This window comes from Nerophis ophidion, linkage group LG04 (assembly GCF_033978795.1).
Source record: "Nerophis ophidion isolate RoL-2023_Sa linkage group LG04, RoL_Noph_v1.0, whole genome shotgun sequence".
Classification (NCBI taxonomy): Eukaryota; Metazoa; Chordata; class Actinopteri; order Syngnathiformes; family Syngnathidae; genus Nerophis; species Nerophis ophidion.
Genome location: NC_084614.1, coordinates 35577003 through 35596518, shown reverse-complemented (window position 1 = coordinate 35596518; position 19516 = coordinate 35577003). Strand labels below are relative to the sequence as shown.

Below are 19516 nucleotides of genomic sequence, written 5' to 3'. Positions count from 1 at the left end.
AACAAAAAGGCGGAGTCCTTTAAGTTATATTCACTAGCACTGGATGAAAGTAACGACATAAAAGACACTGCTCAGCTCCTAATTTTTATTCGAGGGATTAACGACAGTTTTGAGATAATGGAGGAGCTTTTGAGCATGGAATCACTGAAAGGGAAAACGCGAGGAGAGGACTTATATGAACAGGTGTCTGCTGTCATCGAGAGAATGAAGCTACCTTGGAGTAAACTTGCCAATGTCACCACGGATGGATCGCCAAATTTAACTGGAAAAAACATCGGGCTGCTGAAAAGAATCCAGGATAAAGTGAAAGACGAAAACCCTGACCAGGATGTTATTTTACTTCACTGCATCATTCATCAGGAGTCTCTATGTAAGTCTGTATTGCAGCTTAATCACGTCGTGGATCCAGTTGTAAAACTTGTTAACTTCATACGAGCAAGGGGACTTAATCATCGTCAGTTCATTACGTTCCTGGAAGAAACTAATGCGGATCACCAGGACCTACTCTACCACTCTCGCGTCCGCTGGTTAAGTTTGGGGAAAGTTTCAACGAGTCTGGGAGCTCAAAGACGAGATTCGCTCATTTTTTTATTTAATAGGGAAATCCGAAGAATTCCCCGAGCTGAGCGACACAAACTGGCTTTGTGACTTTGCGTTTGCTGTGGACATATTTTCAAACATGAATGAGCTGAACATGAAGCTACAGGGGAAAGATCAGTTTGCGCACGACATGTACACAAATGTGAGAGCCTTCAAATCCAAGCTGGTTTTATTCTCCAGGCAAATGTCAAAAAAATCTTTCGCACATTTCCCCACATTAGCCGTGCAGAAAGAGGCCGCCCGAAATGCGAAGAAATACTGCAAATCACTAGACGATCTGCACAGAGAATTTTGCCGTCGGTTCTGTGATTTTGAAAAAATTGACAAGTCACTTCAACTGGTGTCCTGTCCCCTGTCACAAGACCCCGAATCAGCACCGCAGGAGCTGCAATTGGAACTGATCGATCTTCAGTCCGACTCCGTCTCAAAGGAGAAGTTCAAGTCTCTTAAACTGAATGACTTTTACGCGTTTCCAAACCTCCGGAGGACGGCGCAGAAGATGCTGGTGTTGTTTGGCTCGACCTACGTGTGTGAGCAGACGTTTAGCATCATGAAAATCAACAAAGCCCATCACAGATCCAAGTTAACTGACCAACACCTCAGATCGGGCCCTGAAAATTGCCACAGCAAAACTAACTCCAGACTTTGATGCACTGGCAAAAAAGGGAGACCAACAACACTGTTCCCACTGAAATGGTGAGTTTTTCTGCTGTGTTATGAAAAAATGCATATGGAAAGTTTAAAAGTGCGTCTTTTAATTAAGAGCAACGCGCATTTACGCACAGCAGCGGTACAGTAGCTTAATTAACACGCCGCACATTGCTCTTAATTTAAATTTAAATTTTCAGCTGCAGGTAGGATATTTAATACAGCCTATGTCTGTGTGCTTGGCAACGATACACGTGTACTATTTGCGCGTGAAGGCGAGGGCGTCCGTGGCGAGTTTGTAGAGCGCGCGGTCAGGACAATCCATCCATGATTTTGCGGAGTTTAACACAAGTAGATATTATTGAACTTGAGTATTTCGTTGTGTAATAATATGTTTTGAATGTTGAAAGTGATTCCATTTTTCAATAAATGTTGATTTCTTTAACTTTGCACCTTCGATTAAAACTTATTAAAAACAGACGCAATCTTAATAAATCACAGTGTGTATGTTATTTTAATCTATTTACATTTCCTCCTCACAGTATCTGCAAAATAGTATGTAAATGCCATATCTTGCATATTCCTTGAGACACATTTATTAACTGATAAGGGCTATTTTTCACATTTGAAAGACAGTTAATGAATTGGGTTGTAGTGTTCTTACTGTGCTATGAGGTTTGCACACACTACATTTAATGCTTTAGTATATCCGGCCCAAACACTCCCTCCAAATGCACCTGGCCCGGCCCCTCTGTCAAATTTTAAAACCCATTGTGGCCCGCGAGTCAAAAAGTTTGCCCACCCCTGCACTAGTGTCTCAAAGGGCTGCACAAACCACAACACAAACCACAACGACATCCTCGGTAGAGCCCACACAACTTAAAATACCAGTTTATAATAATAAATAGGACTACAACATATGAACATTATTGTTGGGGAGATGTCGCATGGCTGCAGTTGTGTGACCCCGTGGATGCAAGAGTCCAGGAGAGAATTGAGTGAAGGTAAAATAATTTAATACTCATAAGAAACAAATAAACAGAAAGCAGTCTTGCATAGTAACATTTCCAAACATAGATGTATCCTCGAGCACTGAGGAGTGCTGGAGTGAAACATAAATAGGCACACGTTTGATTGACAGCAGGTGTGAACCGCTGCCAATCAACTAAAAGAGAAAAACAACAGTGCTCCGTGAATTAAACAGGAAATAACAAAATAAAAACACTGAACAGGAAGTAAATACAAAACACGAAAAACTAACAGAACTGAAGTGACAGATTGTCACAATTATGTTTGTGTTCAATTACAGTAAGTATTTATATCCTAAACATTCCTGACACTTCATTTAACACACTGTGACATTTTTGTAACAATATGTTACCGTGGCTTTAACACTGTGACGATATCATACTATGAAATTTTGATATTGTTACATCCCTAACCATGATGTGATGTATACCTACCAGCCTTAACTTGAAGATGCTGAAATAACTCATATTTCAAGTTTCATTCTTCATACCTCAATGTACTCGGGGTAAAAGAAAACAATATTTCCCTGCTTGTTCCTGACAAACTGTGGACAGCTTTTTATCCATCCATCTGGTCTGTAAATCTCAATCAGAACTAATTCACACAAACAAAGAACACGCATATACAAAATACTTACTTAGACATTGCTCATCAGTCTCCACATTCACATTGGTGGCTGCAGGACCGGATGACTGCAGGAAGAAAAATAAAGTATCACATATTATATCTGCTGCCAGTTTAATGCACCACCACTATAACAGTCTACTAACCAATTGTAAAGTCCTTCTTGATCGTTTATTAGAGTCGACTTCTTTACCAGTTCTTCTCCATCGTTTTCCAGGTTTTCGTTTTGTCATTTTGACACTCCAATACTATGTAAACACAGACAAAGGTTGCTGGAATATACAGTGGAACTTCTTGTATATGCAAAACTCTATATTATATTGAAGCAGTGTATGTTCAGTAATTTATATTGTTCCACTTCCAATATTTATATCATTGTTATTTCCCTATGGGATGTATAAATTGTAGCTTATCACTTGCGATGCCTCGTGGAGGTAGGTATCATTGCTTCTAGCAAGGTGGTCGCGCCGTTGAATGCGGCTTTTATAGTTCTATTTTCGTAACACAGTTACGTTACAGTAATTTAATAAATACTAACTCGTGTGTGTTAAAGTAATTTAAATACCAAAATAAAAACAATAAATGGTATTACTTACTTACCTTTAGTTGTTATTCCTTCAATGCCAAATTGAATCTTCCCATCGAAACGAAGTCACATCCGCCCACTAAATGCGCATGCGTGTTTCCGAGGAAGTGCAAATATGATTGGGGCGCCGTGCCAAATCTCGCGAGGGTGTTGTTGAGACAGATCCATCCATCCATCCATCCATTTTCTACCGCTTATTCCCTTTTGGGGTCGCGGGGGGCGCTGGCGCCTATCTCAGCTACAATCGGCCGGAAGGCGGGGTACACCCTGGACAAGTCGCCACTTCATTGCAGGGCCAACGCAGATAGACAGACAACTTTCACACTCACATTCACACACTAGGGCCAATTTTTAGTGTTGCCAATCAACCTATCCCCAGGTGCATGTCTTTGGAAGTGGGAGGAAGCCGGAGTACCCGGAGGGAACCCACGCATTCACGGGGAGAACATGCAAACTCCACACAGAAAGATCCCGAGCCTTGATTTGAACACAGGACTGTTGGAACTTCGTATTTTGAGGCAGACGCACTAACCCCTCTGCCACCGTGAAGCCCTGAGACAGATCCACGTCTCAGAATTTAGATAAAGTTTCTCCCTATATGTCCATCTGAAAATAATAATCTTTGCCAATGTGTAACTTTCAAAGGAAGGCAATTCAGAAAATTCACGCTTTCTATCAGACAGCGGCGGACATCACGCGTTGTTTTCCATCAGTTAACGTCAGAATAAGAAGAAGCGGGGAAACAGTAGGTGGCGTAACATTTGAACTTTGTCTGTGCGCCTACCTTAAAGTAAAACGAGGAAGAAGAAGAAAGGGAAGAAGAAAGGGAAGAAGAAGCGGGAAAGATTTTGGAGACGCTTGCGACATTAGACTTGGAAAGGTAAGTATCCTACTATTTTTTAGTTGGTCAACCACCTAATGTTGTAAAGTGAAAATATTTAACTGTTGTGACAATGGAGTGGTTCTTTGGGAGGTTGCGGTAACGCTAATGGCGTCTGCCCAACAAGTAATGTTAGCATACACTTCACAATTAGATTACACAGTGCATATTAATTTGGGGGGTTTGACTTACAAAGGTTTTATAATAATGTTGTATGTAAAGTAATAATCAACAAAGAAGGTCCGGGCTGAACTTTATTGGTAAGGCAGGCTAGTTGTAATAAATAAGAGCTGACACCCAAAAGTATTCAATGATTAACCAATTTGCCCCGCCATTTTGAAAGCAGCAGTATATTTGCTTACTTGCTGGCAGTGGCCCAGTATGATTTATATCATGCTATTGATTGTATAAACTGCATATGTATTGGAAAATAAAGTAGGTAAGTGTGTAATTGTTAAACATTCATTCATTTAAATGTAACCAGTATTATCAGACAGGTCTTGTTAAGACTACTTATGTGATATAAGAATAATTTTCCTGTGATACTTGTTTAAAAAGTTATAATTGTTTTAACCTGGTCAAAATGCAGTAATTTATGGTTAACCTCTTCAATCCAAAGTCATTGGGGCTGAAGATTTTATTCATGACCTTTTTGTTAAAAATGCCATTACTTTTTAATATGTACCCTATTATAAAAAGATGCAATCAACCCCCCGCACCTCAAAGTAGATACGAATTAAAATAAGAATTAAACTGTCTGGGTTAAGAATTTTTTTTACTATAGCCAGAACAATAATAAACAATAATTTTGTTTACTTGTTTTTGACAGAAGTTAGATATGGTCACCCAAAAAGTTAACATCCACATGGAGTGACCCCCATATATATAAATATTTTCCATTTATATTATAGTTCCATCAATCCATCTATTTTTTTACTGCTTTTCCCTTCCGTGTCTTGGGGGGTGCTGGAGCCTATCCCAGTTGCGCTCGGGCGGAAGGCGGTGTACACCATGGACAAGTCAACACAGATCGACAGACAACATTCACACACTCGCATCAATTTAGTGATGCCAATCAACCTATCCCCAGTTTGTGATCCAAAATTTATTTTTTCCATTTACAGGATGGACAAAAAAGAAATGACTACAAAAAAGAGGTTAAGAGTTCCCACAAAGAAAATGAAGGACCTGCATAATTCTCCTCCCCCAAATGAAATGTCAAGAGACGAAGCTCCTGTGCAGATCTTAGATCTTAAAACAGGAGATTCTGTTTTAGCAAGGTGGTCGGATGGTAAATTTTATAGGGCAACTGTTGAATATATTTTAGGAAAAGATCAGACTCAGTCACCAAAAGGCTGCCAAACTCCGCAGGAGTCATTTTTAAATATGTTGGAAGCCAGTAAGCCATCACATTCAACATCAGGGTCTGACACCATAACAGTAGATCGGAACCCACTGTCTGAACATGAAAATATCACAGCACTGAATCTATCAAGTGATGGGGGACTTGCAACAGGAAGCAACACTGCCTATGGGTAAGCTTGACATTTATTACCTCATGCCTATGGGTCTACAAGTTCAAAACGTTTAATCTTTGGCAAATTTGGTGAATTTCCAAACCAAAAGAACATAATTAATTTAAACATGATTTTATTTGCCATCAAATCATTGTTTCAGTAAATAGTATGTTAATAACAAATACAAATATTTGATGTATTATATTGCCCAAAACCCAACATCTGTATGCACTCTGATTTCAGGATTAAAAGTTCTGAACTTGTGGATCCTGAAAACAATTATTTGCCATCATTTTATTACTTTTTAGTTATGGTCAAAACTGCATAGAGTGTAAATATCCACTCTACAATCTCACGTGTCAAAAATAGGGAGTAACAAAATGAACATTTCATGTCATGGTTACATTTGTTATCACAGTATTGATGAATGTGCTCAAGAAGTACTTGAACACACTGAAATCCTATAAACAAGTTTTATTGAGAAACATTTACACAATATATACTTTAACAGAAAAAAATCTAAGTTTTTAAACATTCAGTTTCACGTCAAAATATAAATTCCGCATTTTTTTCAATTAAATATAAATAAGAATGTAAAAAAATTTAGATAAAAGTAGTGGAACGATGGGAGTTGAAAGGTGAGTGTCAGAAAACGGAGCGAACTTTGCTTTCTTATGAGCAATCGAGCATTAACTATACACCCGTGGGTTCTCAGAAAATGTGTCCCGTAAAAACCTGTCCGACCGGAGTTTTCAACTATAACAAAAATTCCATGGATGAATTAAGCAAACAATATAAAAAAAAAAATAGAATCCAAACAAAATTTGTGGAACGCTCGCCTCGGCCGCAGGTACTTGCGGTTGCTCTTGCCTAAATTGTATTGGCCCAGTGCTATGTAGTATTGATTCTTAAAAATATATTTTCGGGGATTGTGTGGGAGCCCTACATGCGGATAGAAATGTTCCTCTTTTTTGTGAATTTCCCTCCTCTTTTGTCAAAGGGTACTCACATGTCTGTACTTCCTTTGTGGAAGAAAGGAGGTAGGGCGGAAATCTCAATAAGCAATAGTTTCAAAACACATATTTAAACCAAATATAAATACTTGTTGACAGTTTATACTTATTTGTACATTTCATAAATGATCCTGGAGATATATAAAGTAATAACTTTTTGGGATAGTCAATGTTATGTATAACTTAATATTAAAAAATCTGTCATAATTTGTTAGTTGGTATTGTTGACTAAGTGAGTTGTCTATTTCCTTGTAGTCAAGATGATTTCATCTTCAGTATTGGTCCAGTTCCTTTGTCTTTGATGTGAAATGTTTTTGTTTAAGAGTACTGTACAGAACGATTAAAGATATGGTCAATTTCGGTCATGGTACATTTATTTTCATTATTGGTACCGTCCATCATAGAGTGAGGAGAACAAATAATTTATACACTGCTGGTTTTGTAGTTGGAGGTCTGTTACTTGTATTATTATTTTTATTAATATCATTATAGGTACACTTCAATTTTAAGTGATAGAATCCAAAACAAAAATCTGTAAGATCACATTGTATTAATTTTTTAAAAGTAATGAATTTGCATCTTATTGCATGAAATCCATATTTGATACTTCAGAGAAGTAGAGGTTACTAGGTGATCAATTCCCTGGGGGAAAAAAATGCAAATTCCCTGAAAATAATACAATGTCATTTTTTGTTTAGTTTTATATTTTCCAGAACCGCCAGTCTTTTAAATACTTGTTCTCCTTACTGCACATAGACTAAGGTCCACTTTGGCCGCTGTAGGTTAAAATATAAATCCATCCATCCATCCATTTATCTACCGCTTATTCCCTTTGGGTTTGCGGGGGGCGCTGGTGCCTATCTCAGCTACAATCGGGCAGAAGGCGGTGTACACCCTGGACAAGTCGCCACCTCATCGCAGGGCCAACACAGATAGACAGACAACATTCACACACTAGGGCCAATTTAGTGTTGCCAATCAACCTATCCCGAGGTGCATGTCTTTGGAAGTGGGAGGAAGCCGGAGTACCCGGAGGGAACCCACGCAGTCACAGGGAGGACATACAAACTCCACACAGAAAGATCCCGAGCCCGGGATTGAACCCAGGACTACTCAGGACCTCGTATTGTAAGGCAGACGCACTAACCCACTAACCCCTCTCCCACCGTGCTGTCTAAAATATAAATCATTTCAGTAATTTTTTTGCAGTTCAGTATTTCTAATCTCTTTTGATGTTGTATATACATATATGGACAAATTGGGTTTATAGAATTGTAATCTATGGTTCAATGAAATTTCATGATAGGTTTACCAGAGAGGGAACCATTGGTCCATCACCCTACAGCGGCAATACAGCCATCCCATCACTGTATGGACTCCACATCAATAGTCAATTTCCCTACGGAGGCCATATATCTAGCCTATCACCATATGGCCTGAACGTCAAAGGTCAATTTCCCTACAAAGACCATGCATACTGCCCATCAACCAATGGCCTCACCACCAAAGGTCCATCACTCTATGGAGGCTGTACACCCCACCCATCCCCGCATGACTTCAACACCGCTGGCCCATCACCAAATGTCTACAACACCTCTGGTCCTTCACCCGGCGTACACAATGGTTTACCAGCTAGCCGGGTGAATCCACCTGACAATGAAAACGCAGCTTTCTTGGCACCAGACAGGAGAGATGCAGGCAACCCATCTCGTGAGGACACTATCTGTTATCAACCACAGGCAGAAAAATCATGGACACCATGTGATGGATGTAAGGAGGAGTTCGAAAAAATCCTGCGAGAAAAGCAACGGATCGAAGAAGTCCTCTTGAAAATAGGTAAGTACTTAATGCTAATTTATTCATGATGTCATTGTTTTGTTTACTTAAATTTGTGATGGGCCTTAAACACATTATTTTCTCATTCTGGTATTGTTTGTGCTATTTTTTCTCTTTCAGATCCAGGCCAAGTCAGACTACTTCAAACTCTCTGCGACCTCGTTGGAGACAAATACAGCGACGGCGCTCCTCAACAATCGGGCCAGCAAGAACTCTTTCCTGAGAGCGGTGTATACATATCATCGTTCCGCCTTGCTGCCATGAGTCATGCTTCAAAGCCCAAATGTATGCGTTTATTCCACGCACTTTTTGACCACTTTTTTACAGTAGAGGAGTGTCAAAATGCTGTACCTTTTGGTCGCCCTGGAAAGAACCCTTCAGGAACAGGAAAGCGCATCCTTGACCAGAAAAAAGTTGAAGGAATCCTAAGTAAGTTTACCCAAACTGAGGGTGTTTTCAGGCCAAAATTGGGTAACAATAATTAAATAGAAGTTCAATACGAGAAAGTTGGATCCCTTATCTATTTCAGCACACTAGAGGCATAACTGAATGTTACATAATTACAGTTTGTGATTGACCTAAAAACTCGCGTTATAATAAGCAATATAGTGTTATGTCCATCAACTTGAAGTGTGCTTGTGTGTATTAATTTACTGTATATGCAGGGTTTCCACAAGGTATTAAGTCATTAAATGGATTTTGCGTAAATGAAGGCCTTAAACTGCAATAAAAAGCATTAAATGCGTTGTCCAGAGGCATTTAAAAAATGTAATACAATTGTAGGACATGGCCGATAGTCAATATGTCAAACGGTAAATGAAAATTAACTTAAGAAGATTACGGTCATTGAAATTGTTACGTCTGTCTGTGTGTTTTTTTATCTGCAGTTGTCAAACTGCAGACAAGCGGTATTGTAAGCTGGGAACACGACAAAAGCACTGCCTCAATAAAAGCAAAATGAAACTACTCTGGGGGCCTAAACTTTTCTATTCTTTGGTCACTGTAGGCGTGTAGTCCTTAGCTGTGACACTTTGTCAGGATAATGGAGAAGCCGAACTTTTTTCATTCACTGAGTCATTTATTTCAAGCCCTTCCACTTCAACACATATGAGCTAACTTGGCTAACATTAGCAACTGTTGTGACGCAAGTGCCTCAAGTTATCTTTGCTGGCCTAGGATGGACAAACAAGGCAATTTTCACAGCAGACCAAAACTCTTTTATTCTCTGACATTCCCACAATAAATGAATACAAGTTATTTCAGCTGCCGGAAACTTGATACCTACTTGCTATTTACTGTAAACATTTTAAACAACAGAGGGTGTAAAATACAATAAGTTAAATATGTTTAATTGCCTGCGATGAGGTGGCGACTTGTCCAGTGTGTACTCCGCCTTCCGCCCGATTGTAGCTGAGATAGGCACCAGCACCCCCCGCGACCCCAAAGGGAATAAGTGGTAGTAAATGGATGGATGTTTAATTGCCATAGCTTTTTTTTTAATGCATCTCATTGGCATTTTTACCAATATTGTTCTGTATTTTTCTAAAATGTTTAAATCGATCATCCATTTCCAAACATGCATACATTGCAATCCTAGTATGCTGTTCATTTATTATTCCATAAAACATTTTAACTATTTTAAAACAAATTGTATCCTGATTAAAAATGGTATCCTCCAGCTTGTGGCTATTATACGTCATATTTTCAGAGAATATATATATACTTACAGCATGTTTTAAACAGACACAGCTAAAAAAAATGGCTAATGGGTATATTGCTCATCTGATGCTGAATTGGATGTTTGTTTAGAGGGTTTAAGTGCAGTTCTCCTTTAATATTTTTGATGGACGGAACCTTTTAATTAGCGATTGTCTACGGCCATGCATACAGTCAAAAGACCAGATGCTACTCCACAAAAATAAATAAATAAAAATACATTCTCCAATTAAACAGCTTTGTAAGCCAATTCTAATACACTAGATAGTAACAGTTAATGTAAACCTTTCAACTAATTAACTTTTCTAATGATTACAACTGTGTGTATACAGATAATTGTAAGCTTCTGACTGTATAAAAAAACTGCAGTCGCACATGGTCATTAAATTTTTTTAAGTACCAAAAACATGGCATTAAAAGCATTACATTTGATTTGCATTATTATTATTATTGCATAGCAATGGATAGATGTGATACCTGTAGAAACTCTGATGTGGCAAAATTACGAATGGCTGATTATTATGTTCTTGCCTTGCAGCGTATGTCCTGAGATGCGGTACCCTTCCTGATTGGGAGAATGTTGAGGAGGCCAAGCTGAAGAAAGCTTTGGTAAACAAATGTCGGGCCAGAGCAGGTTTTAAGTAGGCTCTTGTACCTGCCAAGTTCATTTTGGGGTAGGATGTTTCCTTGGTAAACATGTTAATATTTTGAATCAAGTTTGCGCAGTATATATTGTAAAAAATTGCCCCATGATGTAGCTTTTAGAACCACGTTATACTGTGACAATGCATATTGAGCTGTGCTGTGTCAAGCCAATTTGGCACTGATGCAACCTCACGAACAAGCTAGCGGCTAATATCCCTTCACAGTGCAAAGTTGTTTCCAAATAAAAAAAAAATACAACAGGAAATGACGCAGTATGTTACTGCTTACATAATGAGGTATATTAGTAACTTTTGTAACCAATTTCAAAATGTTTCAATGATCATTTGTGTACCCAATGTCATATTGTTATCGCAGGAGACCGTTCTATTGTTTACAACAGTGTTTCTTAATCATAGAGCTAGGGCCCACTGTTTGGCTGCGAGTACCCCTTGGAAGCCGCCAATAAATATCTGCTTCTTAGCTGTGGTCCGTCCACATGGGCCGCAATGGTACTCGGTTGTAATACACTTTAGTGTAAGATGACTAATTCAGTGTTTATATTTCAGTTGACCCCAGACCCCTTTGTAGTGGAAAAGTTGGTCGTGCCCCAAGATAGAAAATGTTAAGAATCCGTGGTTTTCAATGTGTGATTGTTTTTTGTATGTAGACCAGTTCCAGACAGCACGGTTACAATTTTATAAATGTATTTCAGTTTTTACTTGGAATATTTCAAATATGGAAATTTAGTCATTTACTCACCCTGTTACTGAGATGAAGTCAAGTGTTTTTTTTTTTAACTAAGGGACATGGTTTGCTCAACAAGGAGTTAAAAAAACTACACCTGACTTTTTCACAATAACAAAGTGAGTACTTAAGGTTAAATTCATTTATTTTTGTATTTGTTTTATTTTTTGTATTTTGTTTTCTATGTTGTTTTAAGTATTGTGAATGTCAATATGTACATTATGTATGTACTAATTAACTACATTTAAATGTTTGTATTTAATCTATTTTTATATATTATATTTTGTATTTTTGTGTAGCCAAATAAAGTGATACACCTTTCAATATTTGAGTATTTGTTTAGTGTTATTTCTAATTAAGTCAGATAATGAATATTTAAATTGGACTCTCAATTTGTTCTCATGATTCTCAAATTTGAGATATGATAAGACATTTAAGAGAAATAATCAAGACATGAAAAAGACATACATAAGATCTCTTTTATTGCTCATACATCTCATTTCTTTCTCTTTTTATTGTCCTTCAAAATAAATGAGACATAATTGAGATCAGTGGCATACATATATGAGCTCTCCTCAGTGTATCCCACTTCTCAAATATTGCTCAAATGGTTGTCTCAACTCAACCTCCTTTGTCTCAGTGATGTCTTGTCTCTTTTTAGCGTATTCATTGCTCCTAAGGGTCCCTTAGGAGCAATAAAAGAGAAACAATTTATCACAGAATTAGACAGAAATGAGAAGCTCAAAATGTTCTCAAGATACGAGATTAAGCAACAGATGAGCAAGCACATTTTTGCTATGGGATACTCCGGAGCGACTTACGTGTGAAATTATTTACACAAAAGATAAAATATTAAATAATATTATTTATCTCATTTGCGGAAGAAACGATGAAAATGTCAGCAATCGTCACACACACGTCAACCAATAAGAATTCGGCAGGGGAGGGTCATGGCAGAAGTGCATTGTGGGTCATGGGATGCTAACTGCTATATGCTACTGCCGTAGCTATTAAAATGGATCATTTCAACGTTGGCGGTAACTTATAAAAACTGAGAAGGGCTGAACAAAAATGGCACCAAAAAGGAAATCATGTACTGCAGATTACAAGCTGGACGTAGTGAAATATGCAGCAGAAAACGACAAGAGGGAGCGGCGCATACTTTTGGAGTTGGCAGAGTTGTTTAGAAGCGACATCGAGGAAGAAGATTTCATGGGATTTATCGATTAGGAGTGACAGATTGTTTGGTAAACGTATAGCATGTTCTATATGTTATAGTTATTTGAATGACTCTTACCATAATATGTTACGTTAACATACCAGGCACCTTCTCAGTTGGTTATTTATGCGTCATATAACATACACTTATTCAGCCTGTTGTTCACTATTCTTTAATTTTAAATTGCCTTTCAAATGTCTATTCTTGGTGGTGGATTTTATCAAATAATTTTCCCCCCAAAATGCGACGGCCGGTGCGACGTACACTCCGGCGCGATTTATAATCCGAAAAATACGGTATATAAATGATACAAATTTGGCTAAGAAATAGAGTTTTTAATATTATCCTAACGTCATATTGTGATGATGTATGACGAATGCCACATTCTAGATTCTTTCCCCACAAACAAGCACCTGGCAGCAACGCCCTCAACGCGGTGTAGAGTCCTTACTAGCAAGCTAGCAGCTAGCATCCCTAAACAGTGCGAGTCACTTATCTTTGCCTCCATGGCTGCAAATAAACTCAGTTTCTTATTTCTGAAGTACTGGTTGGACTCTCAATACTAAACATCATACACTATACACCATAGGGGAATACAAGAGGCCATGTTAACCACTAAGCTAGAGTTCCTGAATGTAAACATACGAGAGAGAGGCAGTGAACCTGAGCCGAACAACACCGTCACTCCAATATCCCTCTCAGTGAGAAGTGGTAAGGAAATTATCAGCCGTGCAACAGGACCAAAACTCCTCAGCATATGCCAGTGATGTCAAATTCGAGATCTGGCCCGGCACATCATTTTATGTAGCCCTCAATGGCCTGGAAATAATATGCGGCAATAAAGTACTTTATCTTTTGTTACTAAATGTATTTGTTCCTTCCATTTTAACAGAACACAATGCAGGTACCGCACGACATTGCATACCTTTTAAACTTTAACTTTATCCAATATAGCAAAATAATATCATACTTTCCAAACATTTTATCTTGTTAAAATACCTACATTTCTGTTTGACTTATGGTTTTAGAGTAAGTTATCCATCAAAGGCTCCACCTGCTCAGTGGCTTTGTGGTTAGAGTGTCTGCCCGGAGATCGGTAGGTCGTGAGTTCAGACCCCGGCCGAGTCATACCAAACACTATAAAGACAGGACCCATTACCTCCCTGCTTGAAACTCAGCATCAAGGGTTGGAATAGGGGATTAAATCACCAAAAATGATTCCTGGGCGCGGCCACCGCCGCTGCTCATTGATCCCCTCACCTCCCAGGGGGTTATCTAAGGTCAAGTCAAATGCACGGACTAATTTCACCACACCTAGTGTGTGTGTGACTATCATTGGTACTTTTTTAAAACTGTACACTGCAAAAATGACAATACATTTAACTGTAAAATTTGCAATCATTTTTACAGCATATTACTGTAAATTGAAAAAACTCTACAACTGATTTTTACGGGAAATTCTGTCGACTGAGCTGCCAGTGTTATTACTGTAAGATGTATGGTTGTGATTTTTACTGTTAATGGTAAAACAATATCGCAGTTTTTTAACGGTAAAAAATTGGCAGCTCAGTTGCCAGAATAAAATAAAAATGATGGTAAAAATTTTCCATTTACCGTAATATGTTGTAAAAAAATGTACAATTTATAGTAAAATCCCGGTGATTGTTGCTAGTTTTTTACTGTAAAAAAATACAGATTTTTTTTACAGTGTACATAAAAAATATATAGAATAATCAGATGCATTGGCAAATTCATATATCATTCGTTGTTACAAGCGGCCCCCTGAGGGCAGCCATAACTACAATGTGGCAATAAATTATATTAATTTGACAACCCTGGCGTATGGGATCATTTCAAGTGTTGTGAAAAGAGTTGTTCTTTTAGGCCTGATTGTCTGGGACAGAATCCAATTACAGGTTAGGCACATGGCGGACGTGGACTAAATCCATAAACACGCAAGGATCACAGATTGAATCAGCATCAAGCACCTTAGGACGGAAGTGATTATAGTGAGACTTGAATACAGAATGTCAAATCTTCTTAAGTCTTGGTACTTGAAAACAATAATGTGATTGCACTTAGCCCTTTATAAGAACAGGCTACTTGGGTTTATACAGTATTAGACCACACTGATACTTTAAAGTCAATCATATTTGGCTGTACAGGAGAAGGTCCCTTGAGGGTAAACTGTGTAAAGACATCAGAACAGCTGATGTTAAGTATTTTAATCCCTTTTAAAAACTTGTTTTATGAACTTAAAATTGTGTACACTGGAAACTGGCGAATGCATTTATGTTTGTTTTGAATAAGCTGTCTGCTGATACAGCAGATTTAAACTGATTTATTTCATTCTTCTTCTATCTACAAATCTAATTAAATTTCCACTTATGAGCTGTCTCATGTTTCATGTGAGTGGAGCACAAACATCACATTAGTGTGAATCTATCACAAGGTACAAAATCTTATTGCGATGCTGGGAGTGTATGATGGCTGGTCAACGTTATCTGGTACGATGTTTTCATCACAAAGGGGTTGTGTTACCGTGTTTCATCAACACACATGTGCCACGAGAATATCAAACGACCTTGAGAACATCTATTATTAGCACCAATGCCATGTCAACTTGTTTTAGCAGATTTATGGTGAAATGACTAAATGTTTCAAAACCAAAGAACCAGAACTCTAACAATTAGTTGGCATGTTGGCATTCCCATTATTACACTGGTAAATCTCTAATCCTTACTTCTAAACTGGGTATTAGAGGGCCACTGGGCACCAGACTCCATGGACACATGGAACATTAAACAAAAGCAATGCCAAAACAAAGACACGCACACAGGAAAAATGCGGTATTTGAAACGCATTAATAAATAAATCCAGTGTGGCTCTAACAGTGCGTCACTGTTTGCATTATGGCTACACAACAGTGATTGCATTTTACGGGAATAGGACAGCTGGCTGAACAAATGTCAACAAGGTAGCTTACAAAATCCAACAACAAAAGAAGCAGCATAAAAATGCAGAACAAAATCATACATAGAGCACTGGGAAATGCCATATCTTTTTGATACAACTACAAACTATGAAAACAAATATGTTACCCCATTTACAAATTGATGAGGACAACATTCAACTGGGGAAAAAACTAACCAAAACAGTTTGTTAGAGCAGTGGTTCTCAAATGGGGGTATGCGTACCCCTGGGGGTACTTGAAGGTATGTATAGGGGTACGTGAGATTTCTTAAACATATCCTAAAAATAGCAACAATTCAAAAAATTCTTTATAAATAAATTTATTGAATAATACTTCAACAAAGTATGAATGTAAGTTCATAAACTGTGAAAAGGAATGCAACAATGCAATACTCACTCTTGACAGCTAGATTTTTTGTGGACATGTTCCATAAATATTGATGTTAAAGATTTATTTTTTGGTGAAGAAATGTTTAGAATTAAGTTCTTGAATCCAGATGGATCTCTATTACAATCCCCAAAGAGGGCCCTTTAAGTTGATGATTACTTCTATGTGTAGAAATCCATCCATCCATTTTCCTACCGCTTATTCCCTTTGGGATCGCGGGGGGCGCTGGCGCCTATCTCAGCTACAATCAGGCGGAAGGCGGTGTACACCCTGGATAAGTCACCTTCTCATCGCAGATGTGTAGAAATCTTTATTTATAATTGAATCATTTGTTTACTTTTCAACAACTTTTTAGCTATTTTTTTAATCTTTTTTTCCAAATAGTTCAAGAAAGACAACTACAAATGAGCAATATTTTGCACTGTTATACAATTTAATAAATCAGAAACTGATGACATAGTGCTGTATTGTACTTTTTTTAATCTATTTTTTCAACTAAAAATGCTTTGCTCTGATTAGGGGGTACTTGAATTAAAAAAATGTTCACAGGGGGTACATCACTGAAAAAAGGTTGAGAACCACTTTGTTAGAGAATATTGTTAACGTATACCCACCTTAAACTAACAATTTGATGAAGCAGATTTTTAACATTTTAAAAAAGCAAAAAATGTTTTGTTTATTTAGAAGGTACATTATATCAATTTGTACTCGTTAATTTACAGTTTTTCTCAATAGCTGGGTTGCAATCACGTGAACTATAAGCACATCCGGGCACTTCTAGATTTCAGGCGATGGTCTAAGCCACATTAGGCTCCTGTTTATTTACCTGCATCAGTGCCGACTTAGGCTTATTTTGAAAGGTTTAGAAGCAAATATAAAAGCGCTCATGAAAAAATAGTTTATAAAAGAGTGGAGTGGATTTTTACACTCTGACGAAAAATATTTTTTAAAAGATGTAAACCATTTATCATCACCAAGAGGATTACTTGACACTTACAATATTTAGAGAAGAAAAGATTGAAGGCACATCATGTCTTTACATCTGAGGGGTCCACAAATAAAGCATTAATCGGTGAAAGGCAAAATTGGAGTCTTAGACAAATTTTATTTATCCACAACGTATTTGATTGACATAACGAGTGTTGTGCTGCTGTGATCGTGAGGCTAATGAGAAAAAGGTAAGTTTTCTGCTACAATTATTAGTCTCATCTACAATTGATGTCTGTCGTTTTTATAGTGTGAAGTATAATTTGTCTCATTATTTAGTTGTACATGTCCCTGTTGTTCAGCATGAATGTTAGCTAGCAATAAAAATATAGTTTATGCTGTTGAGCCGACAAGAGATTTAATTATCCAGTTTATTAATACTATTAAAGATATTTTGTAGATGCTAACAAATATCACCAAAGACACTTGGCTTTCCTGCACAACAACAACATAAACTTTTAATTTCTGTTACAAAAAATGACACCAACAATACGGTGGATTGGACCAACAATCACAATATTCATTACTCAGACCAAACGTTACGTTAGTTTATTTGCACAAGCAGGTCTTCGTAGATACATTTAGGCATAGCAACCACAAAAGAACACAAACTAATGCGATCACTTGTCCTTTCTTTACGTTTAGTTCTGCGCTCAAACACTACTAATATAGTGGAGAATAAACTGGATTGCATCACAGAAAGTTTATCAAACAAATCATATATTCCAACAAACCATCTTACAAAGTAATTGCTGCAGACACAAGCATGTCCGATTGTATTCCACAACATGATGAAAGTGATATTTTTAGGAGCCATTTCCTTGGACGCACTTTCGTTTTTCCCGTGACTTCACTACCTTTATGAGCCACTTCTTTCGAGACTCTATTAAAGCTCTTTGCTATCTCTCTATCTGAACAACTGGAACACCCAGGAAATAGAACAGCAATAAAACACTTGTTTTAATGGTACGCTCAAGCTGCTTGACCATCGGGTGAATTAAGCCGCAAAGAAGAAAAACAGATGTCACGTTATTAAAGTTAAAGTACCAATGATTGTCACACACACACTAGGTGTGGCAAAATTATTCTCTGCATTTGACCCATCACCCTTGATCACCCCCTGGGAGGCGATGGGAGCAGTGGGCAGTAGCTGTTCCACGCCCGGGAATCATTTTTGGTGATTTAACCCCCAATTCCAACACTTGATGCTGAGTGAGGTAATGGGTCCCATTTTTATAGTCTTTGGTATGACTCGGCCAGGATTTGAACTCACAACCTACCGATCTCAGGGAAGAACCTTTAACCACTAGGCCACTGAGTAGGTGCAACCTTCCTATTGCATGAAATATTTTATACCGCATGTCGAATTTGGTACTTTTATAGGTACTGACCAAATGCCATGGGTATTTTAGAGTATCTATTCACATAAAATCAAACTGTACTAAATGAGGGGCGGTGGTGGGGGAGGGGCGTTGTTGGGGGCGTGGTTAAGAGGGGAGGAGTATATTTACAGCTATCCATCCATTTTATACCACTTATTCCCTTTGGGTCGCGGGGGGCGCTGGGGCCTATCTCAGCTACAATCGGGCGGAAGGCGGCGTACACCCTGGACAAGTCACCACTCAATGCAGTATGTGTAGAAATCTTTATTTCTAATTGAATCACTTGTTTATTTTTCAACAAGTTTTTAGTTATTTTTATATCTTTTTTTCCAAATAGTTAAAGAAAGACCACTACAAATGAGCAATATTTTTCACTGTTATACAACTTAATAAATCAGAAACTGATGACATAGTGCTGTATTTTACTTCTTTAACTTTTTTTTTTTCAACTAAAAATGCTTTGCTCTGATTAGGGGGTACTTGAATTAAAAAAATGTTCACAGGGAGTACATCTCCGAAAAAAGGTTGAGAACCACTGCTCTAAAAGCCGTAGATGTTATTGTCACATATGCATGCACAATAGATGGCAGTATTGTCCTGTTTAAGAGTGTCACAACATTGCTGTTTAAGGCAGAAGAACTGCTTTACGGTAGACGAAAACGTGACTGCTGTTGTTGAGTGTTGTTGCCGCGCTGGGAGGACGTTAATGAGACTGCCTAACAATAAACC

At 37.9% G+C, this 19516-nt stretch overlaps 1 protein-coding gene across 5 annotated transcripts in view; it reads right to left on the bottom strand.

Moving 5' to 3' along the window:
* specc1 (sperm antigen with calponin homology and coiled-coil domains 1) overlaps positions 1 to 19516 on the bottom strand; it is a 189866-nt gene that overhangs the window by 41688 nt on the left and 128662 nt on the right. For 3 of the 5 annotated variants that reach the window (XM_061897939.1, XM_061897941.1, XM_061897940.1), the window contains 2 exons: positions 3048 to 3149; positions 2915 to 2969 (listed from right to left, as the gene is read on the bottom strand). The exons of the other annotated variants lie outside the window; for them this stretch is intronic. In XM_061897939.1, coding sequence (XP_061753923.1) covers positions 2915 to 2969; positions 3048 to 3149 — 157 coding nt within the window. The remainder of the gene's footprint in view (positions 1 to 2914; positions 2970 to 3047; positions 3150 to 19516) is intronic. 5 annotated transcript variants of the gene reach the window in all.